Here is a 22,451-nt window from a genome sequence, read left to right on the forward strand (position 1 = left end):
AGTTCAATACAGGGGAACTTGAATGCAGCTATTGGTCAAGACAAATTGGTGGGGGGGGGGGGACACGGTATATCATGTCCCCACTACTGAAAAAGTTGGTGGGGACGCGTCCCGCTGTCCTCACCAGGATCTGCGCCCATGGTTTGGAGGCTGTTTATCGTGGAACGCCATTTTCATGCTCACTGATATGATGTGATATCTGCTGTTTGCTTTACAAATTCGAATAATTTTGTCACTGTTCCTCTTTCTCTTCCCGTTTTCTTGCCGTATTTTCTACTCCATCCTTTTCTCCTTTTCTCTCTTTCTTCTTTTTCTTTTCCTTCCTTCACCTCGTTGAAGTTGGCAAGTGTATACAGTTCCAAAGCTATTCAACAGCAACAAAACGTTATTTTGTGTATGTCTGTTGTGGGGTGAAGTTAGCGCTATGAGCTACAAGTTCCAATGCGCAAGGTGGGGGAAAGGGGCTAGAAATAATGTGTGGGTCAATTCTAACTCGGTTTTCGGTCGTTAATTGTTGATGTAGCCTACCAGGTAAAAGGTTGAAATGACTTTAACAATTTCAAATTAAATAATTTGATTTATTATGCCATTTGGAGCACATAACATAGGCTATAACAGAACATAACTGGCAAAAACTAGGGGGGGTTGATTGTGTGGGCCAACCCCCCCTCTTCAAAAAGTGGGGGGTTAAAACCCCCAACCCCCCCCCCCCCCTGTTTCTCCACCACTGCTACAAATTCGACCCCCTTTATGATCAACTTATAAAGTTCAAAACAAAAAATGTAAACAAACATCCTCTGGTATCTGGTCACTAATCTCTAAAATTTATATTCAAATGTTTATTCACGCGCATGACTTTGCTAGATGGGAGGCGGCCTCAAATTAAAACATCTGTTGACTCGCTTGACTTTGCTAGCTAGGAGGAGGCCTCGGCTCTGGGAGGAGGCCCCTAGCTTAGGAAGCTAGATGGCTAGAGTTAAAGCAGTCGGCAGGTGACAGTATGGCCATTGATGTGGATTATAGTTTAGAAGGGTATCCCACAGGGGTTGGGAAGGGGAGGGGGGTGGGGGTTGGTGGAAGCTGAAATTAAACTATTCTTTTATACTTGTCTCCTCTTGCCAATTGCTTCCATTCCATCTGTTGAAAGAGTACTATTTTTTATTCTTACTTTTAGATCTACTTTAGCTTGTTTTTGTTTTGAATTTTTCCCATCCCATATGAGCTCAAACTGGGAATATTTACACCTACACAACCACAGAATGATAGTAAACAAACAGAATAGTAGTCAAATCATCATTTACTCAGTTAATTCAATACAATATTTTACTCCATATGAATAAAATAAAAAAAGATCACATTGCAACAAGCCATTAATGAATAAAGTATAACACCACCGTTCAGTCGTGTAATAAAGACAACGTACATTGAGTATTTTACACACTTCTCTTTCTTTTAACAAGAGAAGTATTTTTGTGGATGAACAGTGAGTGACTGACACCTTACAAAAAGAATACCAATAAATATATACATATATGTCCATGTAACTTGTGATAGTGTGTGTTAACCCACTCACAGTCCATGTAACTTGTGATACAGTGTGTGTTAACCCACCCACAGTCCATGTAACTTGTGATACAGTGTGTGTTAACCCACCCACAGTCCATGTAACTTGTGATACAGTGTGTTAACCCACCCACAGTCCATGTAACTTGTGATACAGTGTGTGTTAACCCACCCACAGTCCATGTAACTTGTGATACAGTGTGTGTTACCCACATCACAGTCTATGTAACTTGTGATACAGTGTGTGTTAACCCACCCACAGTCCATGTAACTTGTGACACAGTGTGTGTTAACCCACCCACAGTCCATGTAACTTGTGATACAGTGTGTGTTAACCCACCCACAGTCCATGTAACTTGTGATACAGTGTGTTAACCCACCCACAGTCCATGTAACTTGTGATACAGTGTGTGTTAACCCACCCACAGTCCATGTAACTTGTGATACAGTGTGTTAACCCACCCACAGTCCATGTAACTTGTGATACAGTGTGTTAACCCACCCACAGTCCATGTAACTTGTGATACAGTGTGTGTTAACCCACCCACAGTCCATGTAACTTGTGATACAGTGTGTGTTAACCCACCCACAGTCCATGTAACTTGTGATACAGTGTGTTAACCCACCCACAGTCCATGTAACTTGTGATACAGTGTGTGTTAACCCACCCACAGTCCATGTAACTTGTGATACAGTGTGTGTTAACCCACCCACAGTCCATGTAACTTGTGATACAGTGTGTTAACCCACCCACAGTCCATGTAACTTGTGATACAGTGTGTTAACCCACCCACAGTCCATGTAACTTGTGATACAGTGTGTGTTAACCCACCCACAGTCCATGTAACTTGTGATACAGTGTGTGTTAACCCACCCACAGTCCATGTAACTTGTGATACAGTGTGTGTTAACCCACCCACAGTCCATGTAACTTGTGATACAGTGTGTGTTAACCCACACCACAGTCCATGTAACTTGTGATACAGTGTGTGTTAAAAGACTGACAGCAAACAAACGACCATCACCTACTTCTTAAAATACCAGACAATTATACCTGATAAAGTTTGGTTTGTTCCATTTGAGTTATCTTAAAAGTCTTAGCACAGTACTTTTCGGTCACTAACACTTCCTCTGTGGAATTTTATCCCCATCATGTGTAATCAAGTTAACAATAACAGTATGTTCTGCTTAGACCTTAATTTGTTTCTATTCAGAGTTGTACTTTTGTAAGAAATTGCCCTACTTTACTTATAACTTGTGACCATAGATGAAACAACAGTACAAAACACAAGAAGAACAGACTGAATATGTTAACATCCAATCAAAAGCAAGGATGAAATGAAGTGTTATATATAATAGATACTTCTTGTATAACAATTTACAATTTATACAAACATAGCTTTCGCGGTCACATCTTTCATTGACAAGAACAGCCCTTAGTGGATCAACCATCGTGGGGAAGTAGTTTCTGATATCAGAAGTCTCAAGCGTAACAAGCCAAAGTTATGTACATTAATATACCAATCAAGAAGACAATAGCTCAGCTACACAACAACAACATAAACCGTTAGATATATTCTGATAATGACTTCTCTTAGCTACCTGGTACAGGTAACTCTTTAACAGATGAAGAACATATATATATTATCCTTCCCATTCTATTTGCACATGATGAATGATGATCAACAATAGCAGCACCGTCCACATCAACCCTAAGTTAAAGAGGACTGCCCTGTTTGTTTCATTATTAAATTAAAGCAATAATGAAACATTGTTTCCAAGAGACTGAAGCTACGTATTAATCACCCATCTCACAAGAAGCCTGATATAGGTGACTGCATGTCATCAACTTTATCCCAATCTAATATGTTTAAAAATGTTAAAATAAAAATATGTTTCATAACATACAGAAACTATTAATACTAAGTATTATTACAGATGTCAAGTGTGGTATAGTCTGCTATAAATAAATCTTTCCTCGCTATGTGAATGCTCTTTTTCTTTTTCTTAGGAATACAGATGACAAGGTGCTAAATGCACTCTTTTCTATGAGTAGTTGAAGGGTTTCCCATTCCCAGAGTTTTCCACTCAAATACTTCTAAAATATGTCCATTTGACTCAACTGTGAGATTTTAAAATGTTCTGTTAGCCCCAACAGCAAATAAACTAAATGCTACTGTTCACACAACAGTAGCTATGGCATAAAATTCACCAAGTACACATGTAACATAGAATGCATACTGTAGCTATGGCGTGTAGAACTCACCCAGTACACATGTAGGATAAAATGCATACAGTAGCTATGACACGTATAATTCACCCAGTACACATGTAGGATAGAATGCATACTGTAGCTATGGCGTGTAGAATTCACCCAGTATACATGTAGGATAGAATGCATACTGTAGCTATGACATGTATAATTCTACCAGTAAGCATGTAGAATAGAATGCATACTGTAGCTATTGCATGTAGAATTCACCCAGTACACATGTAGGATAGAATGCATACTGTAGCTATTGCATGTAGAATTCACCCAGTATACATGTAGGATAGAATGCATGCTGTAGCTATTGCATGTAGAATTCACCCAGTACACATGTAGGATAGAATGCATACTGTAGCTACAGTATGACATGTATAATTCTACCAGTACGCATGTAAGATAGAATGCATACTGTAGCTATGGCATAAAATTCACCCAGTACACATGTACAGTAGGATAGAATGCATACTGTATGACATGTATAATTCTACCAGTACGCATGTAAGATAGAATGCATACTGTAGCTATTGCATGTAGAATTCACCCAGTACACATGTAGGATAGAATGCATACTGTAGCTATGGCACGTAGAATTCACCCAGTACACATGTACAGTAGGATAGAATGCATACTGTAGCTACAGTATGACATGTATAATTCTACCAGTACGCATGTAAGATAGAATGCATATGCATTCTATCTATACTGTAGCTATGGCATAAAATTCACCCAGTACACATGTACAGAAGGATATAATGCATACTGTATGACATGTATAATTCTACCAGTACACATGTAGGATAGAATGCATACTGTAGCTATTGGATGTAGAATTCACCCAGTACACATGTAGGATATACAGTAATGCATACTGTAGCTATGACACGTATAATTCACCCAGTACACATGTAGAATAGAATGCATACTGTAGCTACAGTATGGCGTGTAGAATTCACCCAGTACACATGTAGGATAGAATGCATATTGTCAAGGCAGTCATGAATTTCTTTAGGCAGGTTTTGCTTATATTTTGCTTATGGCAAATTAAATTTCAGATTTCCTCCCTGCATGAGTTTGTTACTAATAGTAAAAGTGTTTTAAAACTGAATGAAATTTTCATTTCTTTGCCAATTAATGTTCATGTATCCTGAGAAACTAACACTGCAATCTTATCATTTAGTAATACCCAACTTGCTAGGTCAAAAGACTTGAAAAATTGCCACAAATTGGCAAGAAACACAAATTTCAGAAATACAGATTTTAAGATAACCCCTCAGAGATGAAGAAATTAATTCATGATTTCCTGAAATGTAACAATATCATCAAACAGAACAATGGCAATCAGTTCTTCAGAGAAAAAACAGTTAAGCAGCACACTTCTTCCAATCATTCTATGGTCTTTTCTTCTGTTAAATCAGCCTCAAGTATGGTAACAAAATATCATAGGTTGGGAATATTACATACATTACATACATTATATTACATAAATTACATTCCCTTGAATTTGCTCCAACAAATGTTCCCTCCACATCTGAGTCAATTGTCTGAGATATTTATGCTTTACTTTGCTCCTTACTACTCTTCCAAGATATGATACGGCTTGCCCCAGGCCGATCGCTGCAATACTCATTGTAAATCAGTTTGATCAAAAACATATGAAAGAGTATGATCATGCTAAAGATGGCAATCCAGAAAAAGACAGGAATGTGGAATGGTTCTCCCTTCCCAGACTCTGACTTTGGAGGTATCTCATCTAACCGCTTACTTTTGTTGATGTGGATGATTTTACGTAAACTTATGAGGTGTTCTTTGCTATGTGAAATGTATAAGAAGGGAGTTGATGGTTCAGTCCATCTTAATTCAAAGGTCTGATGTTGAGGCTGCAGCTCCTTGGGGTCTGAAGCACAGCCTGCTTCACATGCATACAGCTTGAGTGGTTCCTTCTTTTGAGCGTGAGAACTAACCACACGTACTTGTATAGTCTGCTTGTTCAACCTCGGATCAATTTCAATGTCTACAAAAGTTGTGTTAATTAAGAGATTGTGAAAATGATATTGCCCCTCAAAGTAAGAGGGATCTGCATGAAAAGATAGTTCCTTGTCAGCAAATTGACCTCCTAAGAAACTAAGCATGACAGCTTGATTAATACCTTGTGTTCCTGCACGGAGGAGTCCTGAACATCCATGCTTGTACAAGACATGCATCCAATGAGAGAGCAAATCATTCAGATCTGCCTCTTTTTGTAATCCTTTCCATAAATCCACTTCATGAATCGTTGGTTGGCCGTTGAAGCAAGATGTTGGTCGTTGTAGTTCTTGCAGCATCTCCTTCTTCATCTGTTTTGTAGTAGATGGGAGCACAAAGTATGCAGGTACTGATGACAGTAGGTAGTAGATAGTAATCATCCCAAGCTCTGTATTTAATACCATTTTATCTTCTTCATCATCATCATCTTCCTCTGAGTTGACGGCCACAGTAGGCTCCACCATCAGATGACTATTCCAAATATTCTCTGACCAAATGTTCAGATGGTCCATTTCAACTTCACTCATGTCCATCCCTAGAAAACTGAAAAGTTCTTCTTCCACGGTATCAACCAGCTCTGAGAGAATGTCAGTTTCTGAGTGGGCATCTAAGAATGGTTCAGAGTATTTAATAATTGACTGAGTTTTAATTTGATGGATGGATTCTGGCGGTACTTCAGAAAGCTTGCTGATGGATGTTGCAGCCACCACTAATGCAATATGATGTTGATGTGCTTTGTCTTGTGGGTATGGTGCAGGGAATCGTCCCGATGATAACGAATACTGGTATTCCTTGCCATTAATTTTGAATGACTCAGTGCTTGTTCCAGAGCCCTTCCAATAGTAAGGTCCATTCCTGCTCATTTCAAGGATGATTGGCACTGGTGATTTATTTTCTAAAGTGACAATCTCATAAAACACAGATGGTCTTGTTCTGTGAATAAATGATGTTACATTTAGCCACACACATGTGTTCATCACAAAGTAACATTGTATTCGCTCCACTTTTCCCTTCCTATAATTTACCACGTACAAAGTCTTATCATTGTATTTTTGTACACTGACACGAAGCATTGGTCGGTATGGAGCCATTACCGTTTTTGTTATCTCATACTTGAGCCTGATGTTATGAGGAGATAAATGGTTAACCACAAACCCAAGTTTACCATTCCCAATAAATGGCAGGACCTTCTGGTCTGTCTCTTCCTTTCCTGGGTACAAAATGGTTGCTTCTGATGGTATAATGGATTTTTGTATTTCCTCTACTTTAAGGGTCATGCAGTCTGTAGTCATTTTGGACGTTTTGCTTCTCTGTATTAGCCAAGGAGCTATATAGCCAAAGAATATTAGAACGGTCAGGAAGGCTATACTGATTCTCCGCCACTTGCCAGTTGGTATGGAGGCCACAGAGGCCCTAAGTCTGTTGTAAGCCCACATCAGTAGAGTAAGCTGATGAGTCTACCTAATGTAGTGAAGCAGAAATATAATAACGCTGTCAAAGTCAAATACAAGTTGCACATGTTTTAGCTAAGACATGCTTCAAGGCCTTCCTGAAATGATGTCAGAAATCTTTGCTATCACCAGTACAAATTGCAAATGGAAAGCTCAGTGTTTCTTCGATACTCTTGAAGGCATCAACAATCACACAAAGACTGTTGAAAATAATACAAACTACTTAAATGAACTTTTTGCTTTCAAGATTGAATTATTAACAATGGAAAACAATATTCACTAAGAAGATTTTCAAATCAACCACTGTAAAAAGATTGTCCAGTAATTTGCTTTTGCTCCATAAACAAGACAACACATTTTATTTCACATTTCAGTAGGTAGCAACTCATTAAATGCATCTAACATTATGAGATCTAATGAGTGTGAAACCAAGATAGCTGCTCCCATCCTTGGTGACCCTTTCCTCAACATCGCGTCTTAATTATTAAACAATGCAGGTAAAGTGCTTTAGTAGACATGTAAGACAGCTGAAAATCTTAGCCGTACCCAGTGTGGATAGGCTCACTATTATAAAGAAACTACAGTAGCTATCCGACTTAAAGCCACACAATAGTTTATCAACCATTCATACATACAATACAAAAGCTTGCACAGCAATGGGATCATGATGAAATTAAGCAAGGATGTCTAAAATCTCATCTAAATATTGGTACTGTAAGGCTGGTATTAACCTACATGTAGTTTTACCTGATACTCCTGAATTAGTAGACTGTAATCAACAGTCTACAGTGCATTTATTACAGAATAATGCATGAACTGGGGTACAACGCAAGCTAATGAAGGAATAGCGTTATACTTACATGTAAGTGCAATAACCTGCAATAATGCAACGTAGTCCATTGATCACCCGTTCATGGTTACACCATTCAATTTGCAAAATTGTAAACCCTACAGCTACTGTAGTGTAACTTAATTTAGTAGCTAGTATAACTCTATTCTAGAGGAAACTACTGTAGACTGTTTGTGAAAACATTTAATAAATCAAATTTTAAGTGAAAATATACCCTTTCAGGCTCTAAGTGCAGACTGCGATACAGGATTTACCACTTATCTGAAGCTATATAGTGCATAGTAAACTGCTTTGCAGTTGGTTAGGGGAAAGAAAGAAAGATCTTCGAAGTCGCAAAACTGGTACTTCGTTGCAGAACAATGGGGTGAGGTATTAATTGCTGACGTTATACACAGGAAAGAATGACGTGTTTAATACAAACGAATGTGGGATCATATTAAGTTTAATAGTATTTCATTAAAAATCTATAAGTAGAACGTGAAATGTATGCTTACCTGGAATGTTCTCTGACTTAACGTGTGAACTCAAACCAGTAACAAGAACGTTTTCACTTCTTTAGTGTTCAGTCGGAAACAAAATATGTGAATGTAACCATTGTGGGGACCTTTGAAATGCTAGATTGTAAGCTAACATGTCGTAACAGTGTGGTACTTGTGGAGAAGTATTCTCAAGTGCTAAACCAACGGTGTTTCACTATCAATATACATATTCTATGCTGCGAAACAAATGGGGTTTACCCCAGCCTAGTATCATTGTACCAGATGTCAATTCGATAAAAGACTTCGTGGTTTGGAACTGATTTTAGCAAAATCTGTTTTAGCCCAGCAAGTTATATTTATTCAACAAAATCAAAACAGACCTGAAAATGTTGCATGGTCTACCAACGTACTTGTCCTAAAAATTGTAGCCAATATACGGTTATGGACTTACTGCTAACCTAAGTGTATTACTGCGATTCCCGCCACTCATTAATATGCATGTCTGCACCAATAATAAGAGCTGACAGTCATGGTGCGAACTATTGACCGTTTAAATAAACTTACTGTTGCTAGCTGAATTAAGCCAAAATCTCATTTGGCCCAACCCCTGATGAATATTTATTCAGACAAATCAAATGACTGTGAAAATGATGACGAGACTGGCCTATAACGATGCATCTATCCAAATATGAATTCAAGGCGTGGTACCAATTTTTGTAGAAATTGCACTTTTTTTACTGCATGTCCCACCCACTCATTAATATGCATGTTCTGCACCGAAAATAAGAGACAATAATTGGATTATAGGTACTTTCATGGCGCCAACTATTGACTGAAATAAATTTATGGTTCTTGAGATTTTGTGTTTCAATATAGGGACCATAGGTGGATCCTGAGTTATCATTTTACTATGTATCAAAACAATTTGACTTACAGTTCTTGAGATTTCATGTTTTCAAGCTGATTTTAGCCAAATCAATTTAGCCCCATCCTTAATGAATAGTTATTCAGCCACTAGCAAACCAAAGTGACACTAAATATGTTGACATGATCAATGAACTGATTTGCACAGAACCGCCCAAATATGAAATCAACACAAGGAACCTGTATGGAGAAATGTCATTTTGGAATTATCCAAAATGTTGGACAAACACTGCTGAAATACTCAGATGAAAGAACTTCCCAACCTCACACAGCTCACATATGCTATATTTATCAATTAAGTCCATTTTCCAACCTGGAGATTTTTCTTTCCTTAGTACATAATGAGAACCACTGACAAAATCTTGGTAAATTGAAAAGTGTTTCATTAATAATTTCATATAAATTAATGTCAAGAAATAAGTTTCATGACAGAAATAGTGAATAAAATTTCATACAATAATGGGTCAATGATAAATGTATTTAGTCCTTTTATTGCAATTCATATGAACCATTATTATCAAATGAAATTAAAAGTTATTTATAAATAGCCTCTTCATTATTGTGCTAATTTTTTCATATAATTTATACAGTTATTTGTAATGCGCACTTGTTTATGGAAGAACAATGCATTGGTCCATATAACATCGGAAAAAAAAGAAATTAATGAAGAATTAGTCCTACGGCCTAAAGAAAAATCAGGTTTTAAGGAAATGAAATATAGTCAATTTGTAGAATTTATGTTTACACAAGGCAAACTTATTTGTACATAGAAAAACTTTTATATTTAATATGAATAATATATATATATAATAATATTTTTTTTTAAATCTTAAGTAACTTGCTAAACCATGATACTGATTGTTCTCAGGAATCAATATATTATAAATATTAAAGAACACTAGTATTGTATTCCCTACATATAGGCTAGAACTTACAATGTTGGTCACCCATGTTCCAAAGTACTGTTCTTAACTGCAGCTCTTAACTGCCTTATGAACTTCACTTGCTAAACCATGATACTGATTGTTCTCAGGAATCAATATTACTATAAAAATGAAAGAACACTAGTATTGTATTCCCTACATATAGGCTACAACTTACATTGTTGGTCACCCATGTTCCAAATTCAACAAGTTCTTAACTGCCTACTGAACTTATCTCCCCCTCATTCGAGACATTAAATGCCTCAGTGTTTCAGAACAATATGTTACTAGGTCTGCCAGCTGCCCTATCACTAGCAGTTTCCATTATGGAAGACTGTATGAGGAACAAGGAGTTCTGTGTGTATAGCTCGTACATGAAAGGAATTACACCAATATCATACAGAGAAACACTGTTTATGTGAGTCTGATAATCTTTACTTCATACATTAACAGGGAAGTAAAACTAGAGATAAAGAAGCAGATTCAATAATACACAGGATATAACACACTGTTTTAACCTAACAACATCCAGACCATGAACATTGTTTGCATCTATAGAAAGATATTCTTAGATCTCCAATCTCTATTGAAACTAACACACACTGTTTTAACCTAACAACATCCAGACCATGAACATTGTTTGCATCTATAGAAAGATATTCTTAGATCTCCATGCAATCTCTATTGAAACTAAAGAAATGTTTCATGTAATGATTGGGCATTTATCCAAACTGATACAATCACACACTGCTTTACTTATTGATCTGGGTCACTCACAAACTAGCTTTTGAAACCACACTCTTGCCAAATCTGCTAATTCTAAGGGCAGATATATCATAAGATGGTTCCTGACCAGTTGCCAACTCAGAGAGAATCTTTCCCACTACTGGAGCAAGTTTGAAGCCATGTCCTGAAAAAAAGAAAAAACTTCTATTAAATGCTACTAATTTGATTGCCACTGTACAGTGTAAGAGAACCCACACTCTGGATATAACAAGCAATTTATTTTAAAGTTTCTGTGCTTCACCCCATTTAAATTGGTTGTTAAGGTGATGCACGCTGATGTTATTTTTCCATTACATACACATATTTTGTCACAGACTGAAATCTAATTTTATCAACAACAAAAATTTAATAAGAAAATAATTAAATGACACATTATTACCTATCCTACTCACTAGTAATCCTAAGTACCAGCGATGGCTTCACTTGATTGTTTTGGATGATGGCATAGTCATGCGGGTATGTAAATGAAGTCACTTACAAACAATGGACTTCTAGTGCTGTGTGCAAAATGGTAATAATGCAACTTATGCAAGTCAGTGCTAGAATAGTGACCATTAAGCAGCCAAAAGCTTTCAATGATTAGTAGTCTCTTGTTATTCTGGAAACATAACTATGAACCATACCCAAAGTAGCATAGTCATGGAACGTAAATATCAATTGGAATGTTTCTAAACTGGTTTAGTAAGGACATCATCTACAAGAGGGAGAGCAAGTTAGAAAGGCTAATTATCATTGGTTTAGCTACAGTAGGTCTGATGGTTTGGATATGAATCTTAACTATTAAATATGTTATATAATAAGCATACACACCAGAAAAGCCGCATCCAATGACAATGTTCGGATGTGAAGGATGGTGGTCAAGGACCAGTTCCCAATCTGGGGTCACCTATGAATAAACATTACACTCATGAATATCCAGTGGTACTTTACTAAAGATCAACTATTCTTATTCTGATAAACACATCAATTAGACAGGCACTGTTTACATTTAAATGTTACTGTTTATTACATTCACTGTCTTCTACTTAGATATATTAAAAGAAAACAACAGCTGCAACATTGGCAATGTTGCAGCTCAATTGACTTTTGCAGAGAAACTTGCAACACCTATCGTGGGTCACACACCATGATTGAAAATCATTCCATATTATCTGTTTTTACAAGGAACAGAGAGAACACAATTTAAAATACTGTTCCTCTTTACAACATTGTCCATTAATAAATTCAATAAGCCTTTAGGAACTCCCAAAGTATTCTGTTTGAAAGAGGAACATTTTCAAAATTGTTTGGATTAGCTTTGACCTCAAATGATCTTTGGCCTCATTTCATACTTTATTCCACACATGACATGATCAAAATTGCCCAATTTTCAGCAAGAAAAATAAAGGTGAACTGTTATGACTAGACAAATGCATCCAATGCTTCGGAATAAACTCCAGATGTATATCAATTGAGTGACAGATCTAGAGAAACATTCCATTTAGCACTTGTTCAAAGCAGGCAAATGCAGTTGAAGCCCATTTTTATGAGCATATTTTGACAATAAATATCCATATGGACACATTAAATAAACTCCTCTTGAATGACAACAAGTTAAAAGAGAGATAGTCCTAGTTTAGCTCAATGATGATAGAAGAAGGAGTTACCATACACTAAGGGATTACATGGGAGGGTTCTTACCTGCCCAAGCAACTAAACCAGACAACCAGGTCTGTTAAAGATTGAGCACAGTGAAGTTCTGTCCGAGAGAAATAGCTGAGTAGTATAATCAACTTCATGTTGTCAATGGCTCAAGATGACATAAGACCAACCTTCTTGCACTATAAAATGTCCCATATCTTCACAAAACCGTTCGTTTAAACCAGTGTGAACAAGTTTGAATTCTTCCTTTTGCCCATAACAACAGCATATGACATTTAACCTCTTCATTACTGTGCACTATCTTGCAAACCAAGCCAACTGATATATAGAACCAACTTCAGTCAAAATTAGATTAATGCCTAACAAAGATGGTCAGTTTGAAAAATATTTCAGGTTTTGGCCAATTATGACCAAGAAGGATATTTGAACCCTTTATCCTTATACAACATTTGTACCTCTCACCTACCAACTACTGCCATCAACTTCCATCTTGATCAAAGGAAATCCCAAGGAGAAGGAGAAACATTTACAAGGATTCCATGGTTTGACCTACCTTGACCCCAAACACCTTAAACCTATGTATGTGTGAACATTTAAGAAGTCCCTGACAAAGCTTAGCAACAACTTGCATGAGTATCATAAGGATTGAGATTGCTCATTGTAAGAACACATGATATAAGTAACATTGTTCACTATAAACACTCACAGTATACATGCAGGATTCTGTTATGACTGGCTTATTGCCATCAATTCCTGGAAGGTAGTTGTTGATAAACCTTTGAATTAATTTAACTTCTCTATCATCAGTTGTAGCATGTTCATCTCTCCTATCTGGATCACAATCAATTCCACTGTGGTAGGCAATCTGATGGATATGTGATGACAGAAATCTGTTATAGTTAGGATACAGCAGACTGGACAAATGGCAATATGTGGTAACACCTTATCATCAAAGTTAGGCTTAGTTATAAAAATATATACTATACAAAGTGAATTTCCATTTACAAAAGAAAACATATATATCCTTCACAAACAAGACCATTTCTAATTTGTTACTTCTGTTAAACATATTCATACTATGCCAATGATGACTACAGTATGCTAATACCACATACCTTGACAAGACCAGGATATTCATGCATATATAGGCAATAGTTACACATTTCTTATTTGTTACTTCTGTTCAACATATTCAGGAGCTATACTATGCTAATGATGACTACAGTATGCTAATACCACATACCTTGACAAGACCAGGATATTGATGCATATGCAACAGTTACACATTTCTTATTTGTTACCTTTGTTACACATATTCAGGAGCTATACTATAATGATGGCTGTATAATAATACCGCATACCTTGACGAGACCAGGATATTCATGCATAGGCAATAGATACACATGCTTCTCTCCAGTTGAGTCATCAATTACACAAGGCATCTTGTCAAAATCACCAAACTTCTCCCTCCAGTAGCAAACATTTATCCTCCATACCTGCTCAAAAATATCACAAGGCAAAGAACATAGAAGCAAAACTTTATGCGATTAGTTTAATACTTAGATACTTCTTGTAATGTTTCTTCTTATTAACACTTATACACACACACTCACCAATGTGATTAACACTGAAACCAAACAGCAAAATAAAGTTAATGTAATTGTAATATCACTAGATCCTAGCAGATAATACAGACTTGAAAAGTATACTCCATGATTCCATGTCACATGACTCCAGGATGATGAATGACTGTTACAATTACTCTATCATTTATATTATTCCCATTAATAACATACTTTACATGTGGTAATTGCAGCACATACTGTATATTGTACCACTCACCTAGCTATGTCTCATGCCCAAACCAAATTCCCCAAACATGTGAACATGGATGTGAAAGAGTGATATATAATGACCATTCTTAAAGGTGACCATTCAATATTCTACGAATCATCCAGTAGACATATGTGTGTATATGTGAATATTGATCATTCTTATAGGTGACCATTCAATATTCTACCAATCATCCACTAGACATATGTGTGTATGTGAATATTGATCATTCTTATAGGTGACCATTCAATATTCTACCAATCATCCACTAGATATACATGTGTGTTTATGTGAATATTAGTCATTCTTATAGGTGACCATTCAATATTCTACCAATCATCCATAAGGTATATGTGTGTTTCTGTGAATATTAGCCATTCTTATAGGTGACCATTCAATATTCTACCAATCATCCATAAGACATCTATGTGTATGTATGTGAATAGTTTGTTCAGATTTGATCCATTCTCCTAGGAGAGTATTACTGCTCCCATTCAGACTGGTCAGTTAGGACAATCTCTCTCTAATGCTCACCTGTAATGGTATATTCAGTCCGAGTGGTTTAAGGAGTTTAGAGGCCCAGGCTCCAGGTGTTATGACAACACTGTTTGCTCTGTGCACAGCTTTGTTTGTGTAAACAACCACATATCTTCCAGGGATAATATTTAGCACCTTCTCTTCATCTTTTAGAATCCCACCTTGCTTCTCAAACTGAACCTGATTGTAAAATGAACAGGACGTAAGAAGTCCACATCGAAACGGACTTGTCGGTGATAAGGTCTCTTATCATCCTGATATAACCTCTGCATCATACACTATGGCAGCAAATTGCACTGCCATTGGTTGCCACTGTCTTGTGAATATGTCATGAAGAGTATTATAATGTTGATGAATCAGGGCATGCCTTCTGGGCTGGCACCTTTGAAGACCATCACCATAAGTTCATATTTTAACTGGCAAAAAGTGCCAAATACAGTTACATGGACATGACACACCCATTGAACAATGTTCCCTTTACAATAATGTTATTTACTTTCTCTTTAGGACAGGTTTTATCTCATTGAGTTCAGCCACATTTAACAAACTTGAACCTCACCCAGATTTTTGTACTACACTGTTGCACAGTTTGTCACTACCTTCACTTTTATATGAATTCATTCTTATGTGGAACCACATGCAACATAGAAAAATTGTAATTAACACCAAAGTAAGCATTTTTTGAAACGGTTATGATCTTTAATTTAAGTACATACCTGAAACCCACGAAGTGCCTTGTCAGCCCTCAATGTCCCTGCTGAGTGATCTAAAACAGCTCTGAAATCTTTAGATAATTTCATTCCTGGGTAGTTTTGTCTAAGTTCTTCATGAGTCAGCTCTTTAAATGGTTTACCACATTTTAGTAACTCCCTCTTCCGGTTATCAAGAAGATCATAGGGTGGTTTCTGGATAACAAGTAACTTAGTATTCCTGCAGAAAAACAAAATATTTAATATCCTGAAATACTTTATAATTAATTCCTGGTAGTTTTGGGGGGTTAAGGTTGGAGTAGCTATCTAAACAATTTCACATAAGGTCATAGAAACTAAAACTTTTTGACTTGCATAGACCTATTACACTGTATTCATAAGAAAATACAGTTTTACAACAACTTAAGGAAAAGTGTCGATCTGACATTTGACCTTTTAACTGGTGAGCTGAACAAAAGTGAAGTCACTATACAGGTGAAGGATTTGTGTTTAATTAAAATGTTCTAATGGTCCTTATGGAGCATAGCATTAGTTCATGAAAGGCAATTCACATCCTCAACTACAGATAGCACAATCTTTTACTGTTCAACTAGAAACTTGACAGCATAGAGGACTAAACCTACTTGAACAAGGTGGTCTCTGTTTCCTTTTCTAATTGTGACCAAAGAGGAAATGCCTCCTCCATCATTTTCATGTAATGCTCTTGGCTGTAGGAGAACCTAGTGATGCGAGATTGACCATGAGAACTGCCTCTGGAATGTGGTAGACCAAACTAAAACAGAGCACAAAAAAACACAAATAAGGAACCTGCAAAAGATTATTTAAATAATAATTATGGGTGTCTTAAGCACAATTCATATTGAAGCTCATTCTGTTCGTTTACTTACTATACTGTTAGACTATTATTTCACTGAGTATTGATATCAAAATTAATCAAGGAAAAACTTTGTGACTACTTTGATCATTCAAATGACAGGCTAACAGCTCTATTAGACTCCAAATGATACAATACTAGAAGCAAACTGCTCAGTCGGTAAATATTTCTCATGTGCATTCCAAGGTTCAACATCACTGAATTTAATCTTTGTTTCCATCTACTGTATTTTATACTCAATACATCATTTTGCAGATAACAGGTTTTAATTTTCTGCAGCATCATGCACCCAGATGATATGAAAATTTTCCAGTAGCCATTATGTCAAACTTTACAACGTCATGACAAAACACAGAACTTCAAGTTGATAATAGATGCACTTATAACGAATGCATTAGTCTCCAGTACAGAATTGCTATGCAAAACTTTCTACAGTATATGTCCCATTCCAATATCAATCTGCATAACTACCTATATATGGAGAAGTTATCATATTTTTAATTAAGTAACTTTGATTTCCCAAAGTTAATTAACAGCCATTATAATTAGCATTAGATATGCTATTCTTAATTATAAGTCTGACATTTAAAAGGGAAATATCACATCCAAACTAATTAAACCATAATGCAGAGAAATAAAACCATAATGCTGAAAATTCATTAGTCCCAGCCTTCAAATTCATAGCTACATATTGTAATTTGTTACTAAGGTATAAAATATGTGATTCATTTTAATTCAAACTAACTTTTATAAAGACAATATTTGCTTTAATATGCCACATCAAACCACCATAGCAGCTTATACGGCCTGGAATAGTTAGCACTTACATTGTTTAATTCTGATGAAGTAACTCACCTGTAATTTGTTATTTTCAAACTTACTTTCAGAAATGATCTAATTAAGAAAAGAAACTAAAACTGGCCAAATACTCAGGCTATCCACTGTACCAAAGGAATTTCTTTCAGGTAAAATTATGCAAAGATGTGGACATTGTATGACTGAAATTATTACAACGCACCCAGGCAAAAAAATTTAATATGTTGGTCCTGTACAGTGTATGTCATCACAGAATAATTTTGTGGTTTTACTATAAGTAAGCCGATACAAGGCATACTTTACCTGTTCCAATAAAAGTGTTTTCTTCTTCTTCTTAGAGAGGTGATATGCTGTGGCAGAGCCTTCTATTCCAGCACCAATAACTATGCAATCATACTGGATTCCAACCATGCTCGTCATGATGAACTAGATCTAAAAACATAAATAAATTACTAAGAATGATTTACCCAACACACTGGCATATATATGAAATGATGAGACTTTAATGCTGACATTATCTAGTTATGCAGCTGAAATAGCAACCACCTGACTATGTGACAAATGATGACAGTATAAGATAAATATAACCACACATGACTTTTTTCAGTAATGATCTACCCAATGGAAAATAAGAAATTAGTACTCCCAATCCTAATACTTCATTAAATCGAGCTTTATGAGAAATATTAGATGTTCAGTATAGATTGGTTTGTCAAGTTTGTTTCAGGTAAAAAACTTGAACAAGTTCCAACCCATGTAATGAACAAGTAATGTTCAAGTAATGAACTAGTAATGTTAAAGTAATGAACCTGTGTACAAGTTGAAAATTTTCTATTATTGATTTGTGCATGTGATTTAGGCCGATATATTGATTTGCCAACAGTTAGAACTTTAAATCTTAGGCTCCATTTTAAAATTATAAATTTATGTCAAACTGCAGTACTTTTAAAGGAATTGTCTGGTGGAAGATTTTGATACATTGCCCTTGTAGTTTCTCTTTCTAACCATGCAAAAAATGTCCCCAAATCTGGTTTTCAAATTCACCATTTTCTCACCAAAAGTACCGTTTGTTCGAACGCATCAATTAGGTGATTGACGTAGCGCAGGCAAATAGGCAAAACAGGCGACTTGAAGTTAGCACTCCCATTTCCGCAGCAAATACACTCTCACGTGTAAGCGCACAGGTGCTTGCCTATAATTGCGTAGATATCGCGAAGGTATACAGCCTACCATGCCCAGTTGGTATACTTATATAGCGGTGCACATAATATACTCTCACACTCAAACGACAGTTCATAAACTGTTCTTCGATTGCTGAATAATATTCACGGATCAACTTTTCGGTAAAAGGAAACTTGGAAAGTATTAAGAACACCAAAAGATGAAACTTGGCGGAATCGATGTCAGAGCAGAATGTAGTACCGAGAAGCTTAGGCTTCGCAGAACTGTCCGATTGTAAATGTTAGAGTAGCCTACATGCGAACATTATTCGCGTTGGAGCTGGATAGCGCGATGTATAAACAACGAAGAGTCTGCATGCTGTTCAAACTTGTGTTACACAAAGACAACAAAACCTCCGATCTACTACATATATGGTGGCTCAAGGAGTTTTTGAAAACATATCTAATTTATAAGAAATTTCACCGAAAATGAAGGATGAAATTAATCTGTATACAAACGCGGTTTTTGTTGTGATTACTGTAGGTACTGTACAGAGTGTGGGTTATGTCGCAATCTGCAGCATAGATGACGTCACGTTCTGTACTGTTTTAATCATATTGGAAATGTCCATCCTTAACGATTAAAAAATTGTTTCTCTGTCAAACGCAACATTAGCGTTCTCATACTTTGACAACATTGGAAAATTATTTATCATTTTTTAACGTAACTTCTTTGGGCCACCAGACAATCCTTTTAATTGTTGTTAATTTGGAATGACCATCACAAAATCAGTTTGAAGATTTGCAAGAGTGCAATCATCTGCAATAATAACAATTTAAATATGCAGATCATGCATCTATGCAGTCACGTACCTCAACAATATGCTATGACAAAGGTTACTCATTAAGGAAGAAACACTTCCCTTTTTGAGTCAGAAAAAGAAGCCATATGTAAAGAAACAAACTGAGTTAACCCCAAACAGCAGAAACTGTTCATTCAAACACTCACTGCACAAACAGGAATAGAGCACAAACACAGGATGCACAACTTCCCAAGACATAAATAGATGGGCACACTGTGTGGACCTATACTGTAGGTCAGTAGGTGGATGTCCCAGTTCTGGCAGTAGCAGAACAATATACTAGTGTCAGTAGTGAGACTGATGTTACTGTTGGGCATTTCTTTACAAGGCCTAGGCTAGAACTTGACTAACTTATGTATTTTGTGTGCATGCCTCACCATATATTATGAATAGACTAAGTTGGGCCTAAGGCCTACATCATGAATCATTATACTTCACAGCATACGTCCAGCTCCAGCTCCAGGTTATCAGGTGATTCAGGTAGAATGTTGACAACATTACGAAGACCTAGTTCGGAACTAGATATACGGCTCTGGCCTAGTTCTGTACATCCCGCCACCAATGCCTAAGACACTTTGAATTGATGAGCCCAGCTTCTTGTTTCCATAAACAAAAAATTTGCCTTGTTACATTACCTTTTCTGTCTTGCTTGTACTTGTTGGCCTACTCACGAGTCACTGTAAATTGTTGGTACCATTCATAGAAATTGAAGTCACTGATTGGAACCCAGTTTGCTTCAAATGGCAACGAACGTGGCTTGTACTAGTAGTACTGTGCAACCAAGTCAGCTGGAAAACTTTCCGGTGTCGCAGAAAATATTGTCCCCCTGTGCACAGCAGTTATGACTGTGACCAGGAAATGTCTGAGCGGACTAAAATATCCTACGACTTAGCAAAATAGCGTTCTTACTGATATGGTTAAAAAGGCCTACAAGTTCTACAACTCTATTTTCGAACAATTTAAAACTCAATTTGAAAATGTATAAAAAATTGTTCACTTTTTCAAAAGTCGTGAGTTTTAAAAGAACAAAATAGCTTCAATGATCGTAGAACAAGTAACTATATATGATCTACAGACATTGTAAATGTACCTGGTCTAGAATGTTTCACAATATGAAGACAAGCTAACTAACTCTTGTTTTGTTATCTAATAAATTATAACTCTTACTCAATGTTTGTAGCGCTCGGTTGACGTTTATATCCTCTAGTAGGATTTTTGCCGAATTAACCCATTCAGATTCAGATAGTACACAGGCCCCCAGAACTGTGTTAAATTTATGTGCAACAATAATCCGCTCTTCAACAACGTTAATTTATACATAATAATGGTACAATCCAAATAAGATTATAATTTAAAGAGCCCGGCCTATTGACGACTCACAATAGTTTTTACCATGTCATCAAATTCATGCAGAATAAACCATGGGGATTGGGATATTCACAACTATTAAATTTTTCAAGTTACGACTGTGGTATAGGCTATATGAAGTTTTATTTTCTCACAAACTATAGAGTGTCTATTAATATAGTACACCGTGTGTATTATCTAAGTACAAACCATCAAACTGACCGTAATAATCAATGCATATCACAAAACCTTTCAAATTTCATTACGATCTACATGTAGAATCAAACAACACAATTAACCTTCAATACAATTTCTACAAAGAATGTCTATTGAAATAGGAACAAAATCATAATTATTTTAATTGCACATAATTTTAATCATGCTTTTGCAAGAACAAATGTTTTAAAAATGAATTTTTTTAACCAATTTCCTAGGATTTGGAATGAACTTACCCCTGAGACCAGGAATTTGCTCTTGTGTGGTTCTTACCAGTCATTTGTGTGCAATATTAAGGAACATTTCTTAGCTTTATCACATGTGTAATTTGTCATTTTTAATTCTTATATTTCTTATGGTTTATTTGTGAATATTATATATTTATTTTAGTTCCAAGTCTCTTATTGTAAGGGTGTACAGGCCTCCGGGCTACAGGAATTTGCTTTCCTTTTGTACATCCTGATCCGCTTTGTGTTTTCATACTTTGTTGTTTGTATACTGCTTTTTGATTGGATCAAATATATAATGAAATGAAATTAATTAATATATAGGGGGCTAGTCGTTGTACTACTTCTACCAGATTAGTTTTTAATGCGCTCCTGTGAGTTGCATGATGCGGATCTTAGGCAACATATATTCTAGTGATTCCACTCTTCGAATAATATCGAACTTTTACCCGAAATCACTGTACAGAATGTGTCTCTCCCGTAAGAAGACCTTCGATCACCAGTGGACGCTTCACTTTTATCATTAGGCTACTGGCCATTCAACGGCGATGCAATTACCCGAAAGTTTGCTAATTAAACCTGATATGGTTTCCAACCGGCAGTGTCATATATTACTTTCACAAATAATTTGCCACTAATCCGCTAACATATTACGTAATACCGTTCTCACTTTAGGCTTGACAACAGCGGAGTTTTGTCGGCCGTGACATATCAGCCTCATTTGAATACAGTGAAGTTGCATGCTGAGGGTCATAGAGTCAAAGATGAGTGTTCTGTTTTTACCTCCATGGGCAGACAGACTATACGTAACAAAGGTATAAGTCGAGTTTGTTTTCGTTAGAAAGTGTTGAAGTTTATATTGGTTACAAAGATGAAGACAACATTTATCGCTTTATAGCAATTTCAGTTTCTACTACTGAGTTTTGGTACAGCCATTTGAAATAGTTCTAGGTCAAGTTC

General features: G+C 36.3%; 2 protein-coding genes across 4 annotated transcripts; both read right to left on the reverse strand.

Annotated features, from left to right (window-relative positions):
* Positions 1-1,279: 1,279 nt before the first annotated feature.
* LOC139980938 (uncharacterized protein KIAA2013 homolog) lies at positions 1,280-9,888 on the reverse strand. 2 transcript variants are annotated; one of them, XM_071992994.1, is made up of 2 exons: positions 8,650-9,888; positions 1,280-7,315 (listed from the first exon to the last, which is right to left on the reverse strand). In XM_071992994.1, exon 2 carries the CDS (start codon positions 7,288-7,290, stop codon positions 5,383-5,385), a length of 1,908 nt encoding a protein of 635 aa, XP_071849095.1. In that variant the 5' UTR covers positions 7,291-7,315; positions 8,650-9,888; the 3' UTR covers positions 1,280-5,382. The 2 variants fall into 2 exon arrangements, with proteins under 2 accessions (XP_071849095.1, XP_071849096.1); XM_071992995.1 differs by lacking the exon at positions 8,650-9,888 and adding an exon at positions 8,166-8,627.
* A 141-nt stretch (positions 9,889-10,029) lies between these two features.
* On the reverse strand, positions 10,030-20,496 carry LOC139980940 (peroxisomal sarcosine oxidase-like). 2 transcript variants are annotated; one of them, XM_071992998.1, is made up of 9 exons: positions 20,337-20,496; positions 17,982-18,110; positions 16,612-16,760; positions 15,995-16,208; positions 15,276-15,458; positions 14,270-14,404; positions 13,615-13,773; positions 12,078-12,153; positions 10,030-11,391 (listed from the first exon to the last, which is right to left on the reverse strand). In XM_071992998.1, the coding sequence occupies exons 2-9, from the start codon at positions 18,096-18,098 to the stop codon at positions 11,255-11,257; spliced, it is 1,170 nt and encodes a 389-aa protein (XP_071849099.1). In that variant the 5' UTR covers positions 18,099-18,110; positions 20,337-20,496; the 3' UTR covers positions 10,030-11,254. The 2 variants fall into 2 exon arrangements, with proteins under 2 accessions (XP_071849099.1, XP_071849100.1); XM_071992999.1 differs by lacking the exon at positions 20,337-20,496 and adding an exon at positions 20,079-20,220.
* Between the last annotated feature and the right edge of the window lie 1,955 nt (positions 20,497-22,451).

Source organism: Apostichopus japonicus, chromosome 15 (assembly GCF_037975245.1).
Source record: "Apostichopus japonicus isolate 1M-3 chromosome 15, ASM3797524v1, whole genome shotgun sequence".
NCBI lineage: Eukaryota > Metazoa > Echinodermata > Holothuroidea > Aspidochirotida > Stichopodidae > Apostichopus > Apostichopus japonicus.

Coding starts and splice junctions, on each gene's coding strand:
- LOC139980940 (XM_071992998.1), bottom strand. CDS start 18,098: ATGACGAGCATGGTTGGAATCCAGTATGATTGCATAGTTATTGGTGCT. Junction 16,761..17,981: donor AAACACTTTTATTGGAACAG/GTAAAGTATGCC, acceptor GCTCTGTTTTAG/TTTGGTCTACCACATTCCAG. Junction 16,209..16,611: donor ACAGAGACCACCTTGTTCAA/GTAGGTTTAGTC, acceptor GTTTTTCTGCAG/GAATACTAAGTTACTTGTTA.
- LOC139980938 (XM_071992994.1), bottom strand. CDS start 7,290: ATGTGGGCTTACAACAGACTTAGGGCCTCTGTGGCCTCCATACCAACT.